The following is an 18,371-nucleotide window of genomic DNA, read 5'->3' as shown; positions in this document are numbered from 1 at the left end:
GGCTAATATATTTAAGATAATCTCGGAAATAAGAAAATGTATCGATGTCACATTAAGGAATGAAAACACAGACTTTCTCTTGAATTAATCTGACCAACAGTGATTTGAATTCTCCACTTGTCTCTGTATCTTCCACCTGTCTGTAGTTTGTAGTTACTGGACTGTCTACAGTCTATGTGTCTGTGACTGCCTGAATACTGTTCTGATGTCTGATTATCCCTATGTCTGCCTTTCTTTAACACAGATTTTTGCCCTGTATTCATCAACCAACACAAAAAGTATGGAATGAGGATAAAAGGTTCTTCAGAAATCTTTAACAGAACTTGCACAAGGAAAGAGACTTAACTTGACCCAGAATAGTAAACAACACTGCAAACACATATTATCAAACAATATCCTATGTTGCTCCAACATTTATGGTGGATATTTGTTTTAAAGGTGATTTCAACCTGTTGGCTACTTTCAGAAACGATTACCACGGTATCTACAGACACACTATTCTGGATTAAGGACATGAAAGAATACAAAATTTAAGATTAAAGGTAGATTAGGTTGTAAAAGCTGATTGCATGGGAGATCCAACATATAATAAGGTTGGTTGCTGCACTATTCTCTTAAAGACAGGTTAAAAAATCTGGCTGAGTACATAGTAGGACAGCAGGTTAAGTACATAGTCTTAAATGTTCATGAGGGAAATTAAAGTTCAATAAAAGTTCACTCTCTTTAAATGCAAAGTATCTTCATAAGATTGCATCATACTCTGTTGACTATTAGAGAAATAAAGGTTAAAGCATGTAAAACACAGAACAGCAAAATGATCATGGAACACCAATAAAAATATCTGGGACGAATTTTCAACATGGAAAAATGGTTATAATTTATTGTTCAGGCCAACTTCTAAATAACTGATATAATAGTCTGAAGCTACTTAAATGCATATACATACATATACATAAGATAGCAAGAATATATGTTAAAAACTGTTAAAAATGGTGGATATCTTATGGTAAAACTATAGGGTTTTTCTTTCCCTTTCTTGTATATGAACTCACCAAATACATTAGTACTTATTAACTAGGTGGTCAAAAACAAATAAAAAAATTTAAAAATTCATTAATAAATCTCATATTTATCTTTTTACTCTTTACCTAATCAGAAGCAGCAAACTGCGCAAAATTCTAAACTAATCTCAAAGGAGTGTGAGAGCGACTTCAATCTGGACATAAAAACAAACAAACAAACTTCTGCTTTGTACTTAATTTAAAACAAACAAAAAACTCCGGCTGTTTTCTAACAAGTTTCTACTTACGTGGTAACTGTGATGTCTTACTATCATGTGAACGGTAGTCTTCGTGAGGGACAGATTTGTCATCCTGATTACAAAAGAAAAATTATTATAGTTAAAAAACAGCTCTTAAGAGCTGCTGTGCTAGGAACACGTCTGAAGCAGTGAAGGCCGAGATGAGAAGGAGAAACTCACCATTTTCACATGCATAGGTCTATCAAATAAAAACTGCCCATTGAACATGGCTGTTGAGTCAGTCAAGGAAAGCCAGTTAAGATGACAGTAAAATTATACTTGCAGAAAAATTCTCATATCTAAAGAGTCTGAAACTCTCTACTATTTTATCATTAGACTTTACTCATACTAGTCTCTTCCTCTGAATTATACCTTAATTCACCAAGACTGACTAGGTTTCATCAAAAGCCACTGCACTGACATACAATGGAGTGTCAAAGTATGCACACACCCATGCTGCAGCAGGAAGGAAGAGCAGAAAACAAGTTCAGACAGCCCTCGACAGCATGACTAGTTCAAGTTTGAAGAGGGACTCTAGTACCTAACTAGTAACAAGACCTAGAACTGCAGACAAAAGCCTCATTTCTAAGCGATGCAACATTACAGAACATGAACAAGAAACATGCAAAGGTATTAAGTCTCACCAACTTCATTTAATGCTAAAATACAGATCAGGATACAAATTGCTTGAACTGCTTCAATTGCTTGCTCAAAAGTGACAGTGCCCATGCCTCTGCTCTTGCCATCCTTGTCTTCTTTAATATCTGCCCGCTTTACAGTTCCAGCTATGCTGAACACTTCTTTTAGCTTCTTCCAACCAACTTTGAAGTCAAGCTTAACATAAAATTGAATAAAGTTACATACAAACAAAATTATATTTTCCAAACTTATAAAATGATAAACTAATTCTTGCTCAATAATATAAAATAAAAAATAAAATAAAGATTTAATTGATAGAGGGAGGGGGACTTGATTGGGGGAGGGGGAGGGAAAGGGGAGGCGGCGGTGGGGAAGAGACAGAAATCTTTAATTAATTAATAAAGAAATAAATAAATTTAAAAAAATAAAAACAAAAAAAAAACAAATAAATGAACAAACAAAAAAATAAATAAAATAAAAAAGGTCTTGCTTAAAAATCAGTTCACCTATATCTACCTTCATTGAAATTCCCCAAATCTTTAAATTCCTCTATCCTGTTGTGTACATATGAAACTTGGCATCTATTTTGACTAAGGAAAATTTGTGTTTGGAAAACATTGTCCATTTCACTAACTTTCAAGAGCATAAAACAAATGGCAAACCAACCACAATAGGCACTTAAAACACCAAGACTACAAGAACAAAATTAAACTATGAAGATGAATAAAACACATATAACTGACTTAAAGTTAAATATCTAAGAATGCCACAGTTCTGTCTTAAAATGTTAAGCAACCGCTTAGCATTTAAAGTCTAACCTCAGACTACTTCATAATTTTGGTTTGCGTTTAGAATAGTTATGTCTTTACTTACTTAAGCTAAAAATAAACAGAATGACCTACAAACCTATCAGCATACATCTCACAAAATAATATCATGATGAGAGTTAAGTATCAGAACAACAAAAGCTTAAACTTACATTAGCAACAAAAATTGTGGAACCAAGTCTACCAGCCTGCAAATTGCTGATAACCTCAGGAGGAATGTTCGGATTATTGAGAATGGAAGGTGGCAAATTCACCAACCCAGACCCCACATCAGAGGTATGTGATCCTTGAAATGATGTTCCTGTTCGCTGCAGTGCCCGGCGAGCATTTTCTCCATCGGGATCCTACAATGCACACTAAATGTTAACTGCTAGCAAATACATCAGTGAATATATATAATTAAAGTGGTTTAAACTCAACAACAGCTAACCCATCTGGACCAAAGTACTGACATCTTTGAGGACTAAGGTTTTGTTTATTCGGGTCCCCCCCCCCCCCCCCGCCCAGGAAGTGAGTCCCATAAAAAAACCTAAGGACAAAAGATTTCAGACTCAAAAGCTGGGAGTTTCAAGTACTTTTTTCCAGTCACTGAGGCCACATAGAAACCTGAAATTTGTTTTGTTTTGTTCTTATACTGATGCAGAAGTGTGCATATATATAAATGCCCTTAACTCAAAGAGTAGCAAAACACTTTCTGTGCCTCTCTGCACAATACAACAAAAGTGAACTCTCACCATTAGATAGTCAGAATGTCAGATTCAGACTAATTCACAGCCTCTACCTAGCAGAACATACTACTGTAAACTAAGGAATACAGAGATATAGGAAGGTTTACTATCACGGGTTACATCACCCTGAACAAAACACAATAATGCATTTTCTAATAGCTTCCTCAACAATGAAAAGGACCTGTGACAGGAAAAGAGGAGGAATAACAGAAGGCCGAGGATCCAAGTAAAGAATTATAGCCAATATTTTTAGTTCATTCACTTTTAGAATATCTTTTATTAAAACAAAAGGCAAATACAAATGTATTTCACCCACTCATTCCACTAAGTAGAAGGCCAACAACAAAACTCACGTTAAGACTATATAAAATGAGAGGGCTATCATTTGCATGTAAATTATTATGCCAAAGCTTCTACTTTCTCATTCATGAACTCACAGCACTTGTGCTTGCCTGTATAAGATCAGTCCAGCCAACATTCTAACATGAAAGGATAACGGACTCAGAGCTCCTACCAGGAGGGATCTATCGGCAGCAGCTGTCAGCTTCTGGGGAAGAGACTCAATTTTCTTAAAGGGTCTAATCTCTGGCAGGCCAGTCATGCAACAGTGGATGACTCCCCACCACCACACACTCACAGGAGAATATGGTTAGCACAAATCAGACTCAGGTTTTAAAAATTATTTGGGAGGGACACAAAGAAAGCTGGGAGAGCAAGGAGGTAGGAGTGGATCTAGGAGCTGGGGGAGAAGGGAGTAAAAATGATCAAAATACATTAAGTGAGATTCTCAAAGAATAAAACTATTCTATCAAAATCTTTCCTGCTGTGTTCAGTCTGTAAATACTGATAAAAAAAAAAGTGAAATAAAATAAGGAAGGATGACTTTAAGAAATTCTCCAGCATAGTTGGAAGAACAAAAGAAGGAAAAAGAATGAACGGAAGAATAAAAGTATGCCAGCCTCTAATGTGTTTCTTCATAATAAAGAAATTAAAAGGAATACAAAAGTAAAAAAACTGTTGACCCAAGAATGCTCTAAGACTTTCAGTTAATAAATAGTTGGGATTGTTACTGCTCACTCTGTCACTTGACAGGATCTAGAATCACCTGGGGAATGATTTCTGGGCATGCTTGTGGGGAACAAACTGGATTAGACTAATAATAACTGCTTTCAATTGTGAGCAGGACGATTCCCTGTACTGGTTCCTGAAACGCACGGAATAAAGGAAGTGAGCAGAGCATGCATTCATATATCTCTGCTTCCTGACTAGGAACTCGGCTGTTGCAGGCTCCTGCTGCCTTCAACTCCCCACAATGATGGACCACACTTCAAAGTGAAAGCCAAAATAAATTCTCCTAAGTTGATTTTAGTCAAGTATTTTGTTACAGTGACAGAAAAGAAATTAAGACAGCCATGAATGTTTCAGGTTTGAAAAGTGAAAAACGTGTACCAAAAAAAAATTGAGAATAATGGTTACCTACACAGGAGGATTTAAAAAGAGAGCAAGCTCCTTCAACTATTAAAGCACATAGATTGTTTGTATTAACACGTTTTGTCACATGTAAGTAAGCACTATATATACATTACACACACATAAACAAATCGCATTATGATCTTAGTTTTTATTCCTCTTTCCTCCTTGCTGTCCAGCCTGCCAATCATTAACTGTTAATGCTATTAGTGGATCTACTAATAATACATGAACAACTCCTACTGATCTTCATGCAACTGGATAGAATTCTAAAAACTTGCTAAAGAACGCTGCAAACACCCCTTCATTAGATAACCATGGAAGCAGTCCTCAGCAGTTTTATCAGTCACTAGTTTGTAAATCAGATATTCCCAGGAAAATGACTACCTTTACTGAACATTAGCTGAAGAGTTAAATAAACCCTTCATTACTTAGTAAAGTTAAATTTGACCTTTTTTTTATAACCTTCTAAAATAGTTAAAAATAGAGGTATCCTACAACTTCGTTCTAGGGTTTCCACAACAGATCTGGGCTCTACAATATGCTGCAACAATCACATGACCTAAGCCTTTAACACCCAGTCAATTTTGTCAATTAAAAATAGAAAGATACTATAAACACAGTATGCTTAATGTCTATAGTGTCTCTATGGAGCCTTTATAATACTCGTTTCCTTTAAAGAGAAGCAGGTCCATAAAATAGCAAATTATGATCATTAAATTATTAGAGGATTATAAATTGTGACAAATTATTTAGGATGCCAGCACATTTCTAAAACCTTAGCCCTGGCTTATTCATAAAAGCAGCAAATAAATGACTAGTCGAAGCACAAAGCTTAAAACACTCCCTACCAAATCTCAGCTCTCTGTCAGTTGTGTGTGGGGGTTTTTTTGTTTTTTTGTTTTTTTTTTTATAATCATAATCCCAGGATCAAACAGGATTCAAGGAATTTGGAAGTTAATTCCAGTAAAGAATAGAGGACACACGAATATTTTGGTATCAAGCCATTCAAACTATCATCACACTAAAGAACAAGATATCAACAATCACTAACAGGAATAATTTTTACAGTTTACATTTACAATATAGTTAAGACTATTTTAAGCACTGTGCTAACAGCTTTATATAATATCACAAGTATAGTAATTAGAAAACACTAGTTAACACTTTGAGTCTTTACAACACTTCAAAGATATTCTAATATTTCTCCTATCTCAGTGACAAGGAAACTCTGCTGGGTCATCTGGCTGTTCTAGTGACAGAGAATGAGTTACAACCTACTTATCACACTTCATACAATTCCCATAGGTATTATTGGTGGTGGTATAATAAGTTCTAGAGACTAGAGAAGAGCGGTCATATACCCTGTCACCTGGCAAGAAAAGAAAGGATAAGCTGGAACTCAAAATCACTGTTCTCCTGTTGAATGCCAGTCAACGAACGAACAGAATCAGTATTAGCACAACATTTCAAATATTCAAAATAACATTTCCTCTTTCTTTCCTTCCTTCTTTCAGTTTTTCAAGACAGGATATCTCTATGTAGCCCTGGCTGTCCTGAAACTCACTCTGTAGACCAGGCTAGCCTCAAACTCACACAGATCTGCCTGCCTCTGCCTACCAAGTGCTAGGATTAAAGGTGTGCACCCCATCGCGGGGCTGCCTATTTCTTTCAATACAGACTTAGCAAGGATATGTATGCAAATGCATCTATGTTCAAACTATTATGGTAAAATTAATAATATAAAATAAAAGAATTCATGAAATCGAGGGTTATTCAAGCTAAGTATTACCAAGATCAATGACTCCTATAAGTGGTATTATGTAAAGTGCCTTCTGGTCATTTTTCAATCCATTCATACTACTACAACAAGATTCCCATTATAGATTATTCTAAATCCTAGACTCTATATGCTAATTTATAGAATCTAAATTAATTTTATTAAAGATGAACACCAATCTTATTCAAATTCACAAGCTAGTGTATTATCAAGTAACCAATAATCAATTATAATATCTATTGAATTTTCAAATTAAACAATAGTCTAAAACTAAAAATGTTTATAGGAAATAAAGTCTTCATCTTAAGTTTATCATCTTTAAATCTATAGGCCCTGATTATTTTCTTAATTGGGGGCCTCTATTTAGCTATGACACAAAATTAATTAAATATATAAAGAATAACTCTTATTAGGAGTACTAGCAAATCATCTATAAGAGAAATTATCACTAGCTACAACTCTTTAATAAGATTCTATCCTTAAAAGACAAGTTGCCAGAGCTAAATGAGAAAAAAAATGAAAAGTGAAAGGAAGCATGTCCATATAATATTTAAATTCCAAATACAAAAAATAACTCACCTCTTTAATATTCAGAGGTCTTCCACTAAGGTCATATTTGTTCATAGTTTCTAGTGCTTTCTTTACAAATTCTTCATCTTTGAATTCAACCACACTTAATAGGGAAAAATATATAAGAAATGCTTATGTAAAAAGATTTCTTATTCTAATCACAAGATTAATTTGACTTAAGATACTTTAAAAAAAAAATCTTACCCACAACCCTATATCCAGTAGATTGTCAATACATGCAAAAGAAAAAAACATTTTAGGTCAGTAATTGAAGTTATTGAAAGACTCTAATATTTAAGTCATCACATGTAATCAAGAACATGTTTTCTTTTCTTTTCTTTTTTTCACCTCCAGAAAGTAATAGGCAAGTGACCGTGCATTTTCTACAAAATTTTAAATCCATCTAATACGTTACAAGCTTGGAGTACACTTCTATTTTCAAGTGACTCTGCTTAAAATTAAAACTAGTACCACTGTACAAATTTAATCAACAGTAAATAAAGGAAGAAACTGAAGGTTCCAGTATACAATGTTCTTACACATGAGTATTTCAAAAAGATGCAATGCATACAGTATGTATTGAAATCTAATTAAAACAGCAAATCAACATGAATTTTTAAAAAAAATATTATTTTATGTGTATGGATGTTTTGCCTGAATGTAGGGCTATACACAATATATGGGTGTAGTGCCAAGAAAGGCTGGATGAGGATGTCAAATACCCTGGAACTTGAGTTTCAGATGGTTGTGAGCTGCCATGTGCTATTAGAAATTGAGCCCAGGTCCCCTGGAAGAGCAGCCAGTACTCTTAAATGATGAGCCATCTCTCCAGCCCCCATGAATTTTATGTTAAATAAAGTTATCTATTAGATTAAAACTGGCTGCACACAATTGAGGAGCATCTAGTTGGAAGCATGTAAAACAAATTACCCATGCTAAGGGAATGTACAAAATCATTCTTTAAAAACAATTCCTGTGATTACTATTCAAAGTGCCATTTGAATGTGATGACAAAGTTTGTATCTCTCATGTACCCAATCATTTTATGAATATGATGAGACGTTAGAAGAGTTTTCCATTATATTCTTCCGTATGCACATGCTGCTAAGTCAAAATCTATCATCAGCCTTCTAGGTCAACTTAATCATAGACATCATTCCTAACAATTGGTCGGAGCACTGCCTCTTGTATGGTCCTGAAGGCTACCAAATTAAGCTTTTCAAAAAAGTTTCAAAATTATATTCGAAATTAACACCTTTAAGCCACAGGCCTCTCATGAAACTCTTGGAAATATTATCAATTCAGTGACTTGTAAAATATCCCTGAAGACATCAAAATACAACAAAAATAACTATATTAAAGTTTTATTAGCTAAGAAAAGCATACCTTAAAGCATTAGAAAAATGAATGCCCTTTATGAATATTTGCAAAACCCATCATCCCTTTCAGGAAGCTGGTTTGGTTGGCATGTCAGACTTGCTAGTATAAAAACCTCAAATCTTAAAGTAAAACAAAATGAAACTTAAGTTTCCAAAAGTCTGATAGAGTATTATACAAAAGTAAACTGCTGAGGAACTTTTAAACCTCGAGCAGATTGTGGCCCATAGCACTTACCCTTGATTTTCCTTCCGCATCCTTAAAGAGCTCCACGTATGTAACCTCACCAACTACATAAGACATACAAAAGGAAGATACCAAGAAACAATACATTTAAACACCAGTATCTTGCTTTACTGCACACCTGTGCACAACTCTACAGAAAAGCACCTATTATTCACCAGCAATCAGGACCAGATCAACGTACCTCCTATCAATAGCTATAGAAATTTAACTAATTTTCAGAAATTACATCATCCACATTCTCTAAAAAAGCTAACAACCGTATTAACCCAATTCATACAGCAGATCATATTTGGCCAGCATGATGTGGTTGGTGAACAAATGCACATATACATACGAATGACCCCTCAGCCTGTCATATTAACAACATTAGCACTTTTCAAATAGCTTTGGTCAGCCTACACACAACAGCTGTTTTAAGGTGACTTCCTACCTGAATGTCTTCAATCATGTTTGCCATCAGTAAACTAAATTTACAAGTCATGCTTCACAGCAAGCCACACACTTCTAAATAAAGTCAGTGAATAAAACCAGTCAAATAGTTGTCACCTTACAACAGATACACCAATGCAATTAAAAAAATTATTAGAGAAGATCACCCTCAAAGCCAAGTACATAGTTTGCAGGACTGTTGAACCTCAATTTTTCAAGAGATAACAGAACTAACTTTTACAAGATCAAGTATTGAAATTATTTTCCCCCAAAACCAAGCATGTGCATAAGATGAAGGTTTTCAGGTTATCCTGAAAACAAAACTGCAGCAGCAGTCACACAAATTTAGTACAGAACTGCAAAGACAGCATCATGGCAGTCGTGACAATGCAAGCAAAATGAATTCCACAGCCAGATTCCAGACTCCACCAAAAACATCTTTGGGGGAAAAAAAGAATCGACCTTATTATACATACATTAACAAGCGAGATGCATTGCTTAACTAATGCAACAGTCCTTTAAAATCTATAAAAACTTCAACTAGACAAAGCAATCACTTTAACAAAATTCTTGGTGGCATGCAGATGCTGGCTTCACTATCCACTAAAATGGCAAAAAGAAAAGTATTTCATTTATCCATACTTCCTTGTAACGAAATTGCCAGGTGGAAGAAAAAGAAAAGATTAATTCACATGTCAAGAAAGAAAAGTCTTTTTTTTTTTCTGAGTCTGTGTGGCTAAGAGGAATAAAAAGTTTGCTTATCTCCTCCCCTTCTTAGATGACAATTACAATAGTAAGTTACTGCAGAAATCGTTACCTTTTTCTCTCATCAGGTCTTTAATAGCCTGCCATTTCATGTCATAGGGGATGTTGCTAATAAACACTCGGTTCCGATTTGGACCTTTCTTTTCTCCAGTACCCGAATTCTTATCTTTTGAATAGGGATGAAATCGATTGGCCTTCTTATTTCCCGTCGACTTTTCTTTTAAATCAGATTTTTCTTCTTTCACTGATTCATCATTCTCCCTGTGAATTATAAGACAAATAAAAGCGTCTTCAACTGAACTTCTAAGAACAGAGCTCTTCAATCCCTCACATCTGTGGCTTCACAAATCTCTCACTTAAGCTAGAAGCTGGAGGTCAGCCTGGGGCCCCATGCTGTTCAAGCGTATCAATTTTTCAGTTAACAGTTGGCAGTTTTCTTCTCTGTTAATAGGTGTAAGCATCCCCAAACCCAGTTTTTCCCAGCATACTATTCAATAAATATTATTAGACCCTAAAGCAGAGGCATGTGAGTTATCTCAACATCACATTTACGTAAGAATTAATTTTGGGCTTCATTCAACTCTAAAACCCAATTCGGGCCATCAAGAGGACACTTGAGCAGGAACCTGATGATCTGAGTTCAAAACCAGAACCCATGTTAAAGATGGAAGGAGAGAATTGACTATACAAATCTTTCCTCTGATGTCAGTATGTTCACACGTCATACACATACATCATATAAACTAACACCCCCACTCACACAAATGTGCAAAATGATAAAAAAAAATAGTATCTTAACTAAATTAAAATTTAAAAACTAGCTCCTACTTGATGCATGGTGATACTTATAATTCTAGCACTCAGGGAGACAGAAACAGAAAGATTACCACAAGTTTCAAGACAGCCTAGTCTATACACTAAGTTCTAAGCTAACCAGCCAAACCAGAGCTATATAGTCAAGATTCTGCACCCCTCTCCCCAAAAGAAAATAAATGAATAAACAAACTAAAATGATTAACTGAAAATTTTATTACTTACAGATTAGTAAGTTTTCCCTAGAATTTTCTCCTTCCCGTAAAATCATAATCAAAATACAGTCATCTCTATCTACCTATTTAATACATGCATGTACTCATATTCACTACATGTCAAGTTTTATTTATTCCCCACTTTGATAAACAGAAAATGTAAAAGGTATCCTAATATCTTCATGTTGAACATAGGCTAGGACACTTGATAGAATTATCTCTTTTACTAGTAATGCTATTTATAATACGAGGATAGAGTTGAGGAGGGGGAGATAATTAAACACATCATGAGGCAGAATCTACCAATTTTTTAAATGGGGCTAATTGGGAAAAATTAATTTTTAAGACTTTTCTTGCAATGCAAGTTTTATGATGTCACATATCAACATAGGAATAGATAAGATATGGATATATATAAAGCAATCCTTGCAGATAAAAATCTGGATTAGATTTAAAATACAATTTATATTTTTAAAGTAAAATGCAAGTGTATGCAAGTGCACATGCACACCTGTGAGCAAGTGTATGGAGACCAGAGGACAGCCTCAGAAATATCATTCTTATCTTTGAGATAATGTCTGCCTTGGGACTGATGCTCACCAAATTGGCAAGACTGGCTAGCCAGGGAGATGCAGGCATCCTCCTGTCTCCTTCTCCCCAGTACTGGTATTACAAGGACACACTTCCATGCCCAGAACTTTCATATTACACTGGAGCTCACACTTAGGTCTTCACTGCACATAAGGCAAGCACTTTTCAACTGGGCTAGCTCCCCAAGCCGTGAAAGCAATCGTATTACATAACAGTGGATTTAACTCACGGATTGCTTTAGTCAATCTAAGGTAAATTCATGAACAAAATCATTTTAAGGCAATTTTTATAAACTTTAATGTGTCAAAATCTCTAAGAATAACGAGCAAGAAAACAGATTTTTTTTGAAACTTAATGGATTATCCTAACAACAAACCAAATATCATAATCTAGGCTATGAAGTCTAAGATGAGCAATTTTAGAAAGCTATAAACAAACTTCTTACAGCATTAATATGGGAATTTTACTTCTTAAGACACCACTCTCCTGAAGGGTAACAATATCCTTTGGTATCCACACTGTATCTAGCATGGTGACTGACTATGATTTGTGCTGGATAAACTGCAATTTTCTATTATCAGTTAAAAACCCAGACTCTGGAGATTGGGAAGATGGCTCATGGCTCAGTCGGTAAACTCTTGATATGCAAAACTGGGTGCCAAGGTTTGGCTCTCCCGCACCCACATAAGAAGCTGGACGTGGAAATACACATCTGTAACTCCACAGCTGGGGGGTAGAGACAGGTGGATTCCTGAACCTCACTGTCCAGCCAGGCTAGCCAAATCAGTGAGCTTTAGGTACAGTGAGAAACCTCGCAGGAAGTACACCCGTATACACACACACACACACACACACACCTAAACTCACTGAAAATGGTGATACATGACTGTAATACCAGCACTCAAGAGGTAGAAGCAAAAAGATTGCCAAGAGCTGAAGACCAGTCTGGACTATGCAGCCCAACATAGGCAGGACCTGATCTCAAAAACAAAGAGAAATGCTCAAACAATCAAGAAAGAAACATTAGTACCAAACTTGCTTCACCACCTATTCATATTTTGACAGGGACATTTCTCTATCTATCTTATTCTTTCATAAAAAATGGCAAGACCTGAAAGGTGTCTTCTCATTGTTCAACTCTAGAATGCATCTGTGAACAGAGTGGCATTTCTGAGAATAGAAGCAAGCAGCCAAAATTTACAAGGCCTCTTCTCTGGTTCCTAGCGACAGCAGACTTAACAAACCTTTCTTTTTAATTCCCCTGAAGAACTATCTGCATAATAATGTGCTTCCACTGAATTCACTGAATGTTTCCAGTCTGGGGTCAGGTAAGAAGATATCTAGCCTTTTGATAAGTATCCTTCCAAGCTGCTTTTATCCTTGATGAAATCAAAAAATGCACAGAATTCTGAAGTACTAAGTTCCTCCCTTACTCACCTTGCTGAAGGTTAAGTGACTGTGATAACCATTTGCTCTTGGTCATTCATTAAAAAAAAAAATTATTAAGGAATTTTTTGTTTACTTAAAGGATAACCAGGGAGCAACTAAAGGTTTCTCAAAAAAACAGAAACCGAACTATCAAATAACCGACCTACTAATCCCACTTTTTGAATATAAACAAAGGAAATAAAATCATCTCACCATTCTGAACTCATACTGTATCACTCACAGTAACTTAAGATGTGAAACTGAACCAAAAATCTGCTAATCCATTAATTAATGGTTAAAGAAAAGAAAGGTGTGAGAATGTATATATTCTGGATGTATACATACAGGCGCAAACTCACACACATACGAGAGAGAGAGAGAGAGAGAGAGAGAGAGAGAGAGAGAGAGAGAGAGACCCAGTCTTTAGAAGGAAAGCCTGGAAGACCATGTGCTAAGCGAAGTAAACCAGACACAGAAAACCAAATACTGCATGATAACTAAATCAGAGTACAACGATCATCACCAGAAGTATAAGATGTCTGCCTAAGAAAATAAAGTTTCAGTTACCAAGGGAGTTCTAGAGCCAATATATAGTACAATAACTATAGTTAATAATGACACATTGTACACTAGAAAATCAGAGAATACATCATAAATATTTGCAACACTTTTATATTAGCTCAATTATAATAATCATATAATATTTAGAGCAAATCAAAACATGCTATTTATCTTCAATATACAGTTTTTATTTTCTAATTATAACTCAGCAAAGCTAAGGGACAAAGATCACAGTTGTAATCTTCACTCATGATAAAACTGATGCTTTATTAGTAAACACTTCACAATGCCCCAATGCTGGATATTTTTAAGTAGCACAACAGAAACACATTTATAATTACACAAAACTAACGAAGAGTCACAATACAATTGCTGCTTTTCTTCCAACTTATTTTGGGAAGGAAACAAGTATCTTTAATTCCTGTCTAAAGAACAAGCCAACTAAATCTTTTGCGTGAGTTTCATGATCCCAAAAGTTCTCCCTGTATGTCTTCAACAGATACTCACTGGACCTTTAACATTTAAGGCCTCAAGGTACAACAATGAAAAAGACTATGGATTAATTCAAATTCAATCCTGATGACAGTAGCACTTAGTTCATGTCTAAGCAGCGCATGTTGTAAAGCAGCATCTGGTCATCACAATTATTTTAATGAATTGTTATCATTAAAAGCATGGCAATCAGCCCAAAGTTTAGGGTTGTCAACCATCCCTATGGTTCTCAGTATATCGACATTAAGATTTAAGGCCCTACTTTTTCACTGTGAGTATCTCATGATGGCCCATCAGATAACAATAAATCCTTTAGGAGCATACTGGTCTCTACTCAACATTGGGAAGAAAGGGAAAGAATGAACTGGAAAATGGAAACATTCTGGATTTACTGTTGACACCCCCCCCCCATATTTTGTCTCCTGAAATTAGAAAATGGTTCTTTCCCACCTTTTCCCATCCTGCAATACAACTGTTGTTGGCGCTATATTTTCAGATCTAATAGAGGTTTTACAGACCAGCTTCACAAGTACCAACATCATAGGACTCAAAAATTATTCTCTTCCAGAGTAAGGGGGTGGCACTCCCATGCTTAAGACAGAAATTAATGATACACACCTGCTATCCCTGAGCCCCATTCCGCCCACAGATAAAGTTCACATAAGCTCTAGTACCTTTACCCAAAATGGCAGTGTTTACATGCGACTTAAAACACAGGGCGGTGGTGGCGCAAGCCTTTAATCCCAGCACTTGGATCTAGGGTGATAAATCATGTCAATAACTAATAATGAAAGGCTCCTACAATCTACACCCCAGAGGCACTGCAGAGCTCATCTTGAATAAGACCAGGTAGTAGCCGGGCGGTGGTGGCGCACGCCTTTAATCCCAGCACTTGGGAGACAGAGGCAGGCGGATCTCTGTGAGTTCAAGACCAGCCTGGTCTACAAGAGCTAGTTCCAGGACAGGCTCCAAAACCACAGAGAAACCCTGTCTCGAAAAACCAAAAATAAAAAATTTAAAAAATAATAATAATAAAAAACACAGGATCGCACATACTCTAAGCTCTTTGTTACTTATGCTTACCTTCCATACAGATACAATATGGGGGGTATTTTCAAATCATGACCAAATCTATGGAGACAGAACCCAAAGACATGCAGGCTGACTAGTATTGGTAGTTATTCCAATGGGTTTTTTTTTTCTTTCTATTTTTAATGGCAAGTCCATAAAGGCCCACGATCTAAGTGAGGCTCTAGGCCTCACTTGCGCTCTGACTTCTCGATGGTGCAGCAACATGCACACGTTCCACCCAGGAACAAACTGCACTGAGTTCTAATCTTGGATACCTGCTAAACTTGGTTCTGCTCTGAAAATGTTGCCTGTCCAAATGTCCAAAGCTAAAGTCCCCAGTTAACATCTAGCCAACTCAAAGGTAACACAATGGATTCTAAATAATGGCACATTAGTAAGATGCCTCTCAACATACATCATTTCAAAAATGAATATACGCTTCAGCAAACACCAACCACTGAACTTCCAAAGTTCAGGATGGGCCCCAGGGAAAAGGGATAATTCCTCTTAAATACACTGTCAGTGGTTAAGAGAAAATATCCAATGATGTCATCCAAAGAGCAAGACTGTCGTAATGATGCTGAGGAGAGCTACCCCATCTAATTTGCAATCAATTCAATTCAGTGCATTCCAAGAAACTGGTCCAAAGGGTACCATCACTACCGCAAGTATTTCCACACAAAAAGGCCAGACGTTCCCCTATAAGCGCATGAGTTCACTGTTTTCTATCGAGGCAGAACTGAGAGGTGCAGGGTGTTTTCACTACATTACTGACATATTTAACTTCAATTTCATAGACCGGGGCATAGAAAATGCTTGCCTTCACATCACCCCACGTGACAAGGAGAGGCATATGCAAGATGCCTCTATCCTACCGCCGTATTTATAGATTAACGCCAACTGAATTCTCTACAGTGATAGATAACAGATCCGACCTTAAAGTCGAGAGTTTTCTTCTAAAAAAACACTGTATTTTGTGGGTTGGGGGGTGTCATTTTGTGGCCTAGCGCCTGCCTAGCACACACGAGGCCCAGGGTTCCGTTCCAGCTCTGTCAATACACTTATATTCTAGTAATTTAATTGTATCACCTTATGCTGCATTATAGTAAAATGAAGGCTACCATACACTGAGTTTGTGGATTAAAAAAAAAAAAAAGCCTGCATAGACAGCAAACATCATCGGGTGAGTGGAGGAGACCGAGTCCCCCTTTTAAAGAGCGCCAATCAAGGGGAACACAATGGGTTCGATGAGCTCTAACACTTCAGACACCACCACGGCTCACGCGGCCCCCAGCAGGGCTCGGAACCCGGCCGGGAGGAGAAAGGTCCGATGATGTCATCCTTAGGTCCTCCCCCGAGATGAGCCTAACCTCGGGCCTTTAAAGGGGACCGTTTTCCGCGCGCCGGAGGCCGGGGCCGCCCGCGCCGCACCTGCTCCCGCACCGGGGCGGCCCGCGCCTCCCGCCCCGCCCGCCCGCCAGCCCGCCGGCCCTCCGCCCGCCCGGGGGAGACAATACATTTTAACGCCGTTGGCGCTGCTGCGCGGCGGCTTCTCGGACTCGGCGGGGTGCGGGTCTCGCCGCGGCTCGGCCGGCTGCTGCTGCGGACCGTCGTCACCGGCGGCCGCCTCGGGCTTGTCGGCATCGGCCATCCCGCCGCGGGCTCCGCCTCGGCCGCGCTGAGGGCTCCGAGCGCTACAATGGCGGCGGCCGGCGGAGCGGTAACGGACCGCGATTTGAAAAGGCCCCGAGCGCTCGGCGGCCCGGATCTCGCGAGAGCGAGCGGACGAGGCCCCGCGACTTAGGGAGCGAGCGGGGGGCGGGGCTCCTGCGCGGCCACCTGCGGAGAGCGCGCCGGCAGGCAAGGGGCGCGGGCGTGGGGGTCCTCAGGGGGAGGGGCGATTGGATACAGGAAGTACGCCAGCGTCGTCTCTGGTGCTCTACGTAGCCGCCGCGCCCCCGAGTCACGCGGAGACCTTCAGTCCGGTACCTCCGTGAGTGGTGGCCGCGCCAATTGACTACTTTCTTTGAGGTCTGAAGATCTCTGTAGACCTTAGCAATCAGCTAGGAAGTTGAAGTTTCTAAATTCTCGAGGCAGCAGCCTTGTGGACAATCTGTAATTTTCTTAAGAACTGTTGTACAAGGAGCCCGGAGGGAGAGCCCCACAGTTAGGATAACGTGCTACTCCTGCAGAGGACCCAGGTTCGGTTCCCAGCACCCACGTGGAGGAGCGCCAACTCCCTCTTCTGACCCCACAGGCACTAGGCGTGCACTTGATGCACGTGTAAATAGATGCAAGCAAGCAAAACACGTACTCGTTGAATAAAAGTAAATATTTATCAAAGTCGGGCGGTGGTGGTGCACGCCTTTAATCCCGTCAACCCGGAGGTAGAGACGGGCGGATCTCTGTGAGTTCAAGGTCAGCCTGGTCTACTGGAGCGAGTTCACGCCAGTTGATGCTGTTACACAGTAAAACCCTGTCTCGAAACAAAGAATTTTTCAAGATTAGCTACAAATGTACATTCTGGGTTTTGGTTATAGATTTTTTTCCTTATGAAAACACAAATTTAACTTCAGTGCTATAATTGGACTTGACACGAAAGTGATCTTTTCAGTTGAAAAATTCAAAGACCACTCCAAATGTTTCCTTCCATTAAAAAGTGAGTGGCATACTGCAAGCATATTTTACAAGCGATGAAAAGCTCTATAAAATGCTGCCTTTAGGGCACTGTCCACATAGAGTCCTAACACAGGAGTTGCTACTGCCCTCAGTTTGTGTTTCTCTCCCGTCAACCCTGGGGGCTAGTGTTTGCAGTTAGATAGGTACTGGGACGGAATCAGGTCGGGACATTCAGAGCTGGAGCCCACCTCTGCGCTTTCTGCTTCTAACACCTTGGGTAAGTCTCCTCACTTCTCAACCTCCCTCGCAGCAAGGATAGCAATACCTCCCTTGCAGGGAAAGGATTTAAAGAAAGCTTTCACAGAGGAGCCAAGTGCTACAGATGGTTAAATTGCAATACCTTTCCAGGTATTCGTCATCCCGTTATTCTTTTGCTGTAAACCAAATTGC

The 18,371-nt window shown here is 38.3% G+C and overlaps 1 protein-coding gene across 1 annotated transcript in view; it reads right to left on the bottom strand.

Moving 5' to 3' along the window:
* Myef2 (myelin expression factor 2) overlaps positions 1–18,371 on the bottom strand; it is a 37,390-nt gene extending 19,019 nt beyond the window's left edge. The window contains exons 1-9 of the mRNA XM_050132607.1: positions 16,820–18,371; positions 10,184–10,392; positions 8,929–8,981; positions 7,519–7,526; positions 7,324–7,417; positions 2,919–3,110; positions 1,981–2,134; positions 1,481–1,530; positions 1,310–1,373 (exon numbers count right to left, since the gene is read on the bottom strand). Coding sequence (XP_049988564.1) covers positions 1,310–1,373; positions 1,481–1,530; positions 1,981–2,134; positions 2,919–3,110; positions 7,324–7,417; positions 7,519–7,526; positions 8,929–8,981; positions 10,184–10,392; positions 16,820–16,953 — 958 coding nt within the window. The 5' untranslated portion in view covers positions 16,954–18,371. The remainder of the gene's footprint in view (positions 1–1,309; positions 1,374–1,480; positions 1,531–1,980; positions 2,135–2,918; positions 3,111–7,323; positions 7,418–7,518; positions 7,527–8,928; positions 8,982–10,183; positions 10,393–16,819) is intronic.

Source organism: Alexandromys fortis, unplaced genomic scaffold, assembly GCF_014885135.2.
Source record: "Alexandromys fortis isolate MF-2015 unplaced genomic scaffold, M_Fortis_MF-2015_v1.1 scaffold_6, whole genome shotgun sequence".
Taxonomy (NCBI): domain Eukaryota; kingdom Metazoa; phylum Chordata; class Mammalia; order Rodentia; family Cricetidae; genus Alexandromys; species Alexandromys fortis.
The sequence above is the reverse complement of the archived record's forward strand: the minus strand, read 5'-3'. Positions and strand labels throughout refer to the sequence as shown.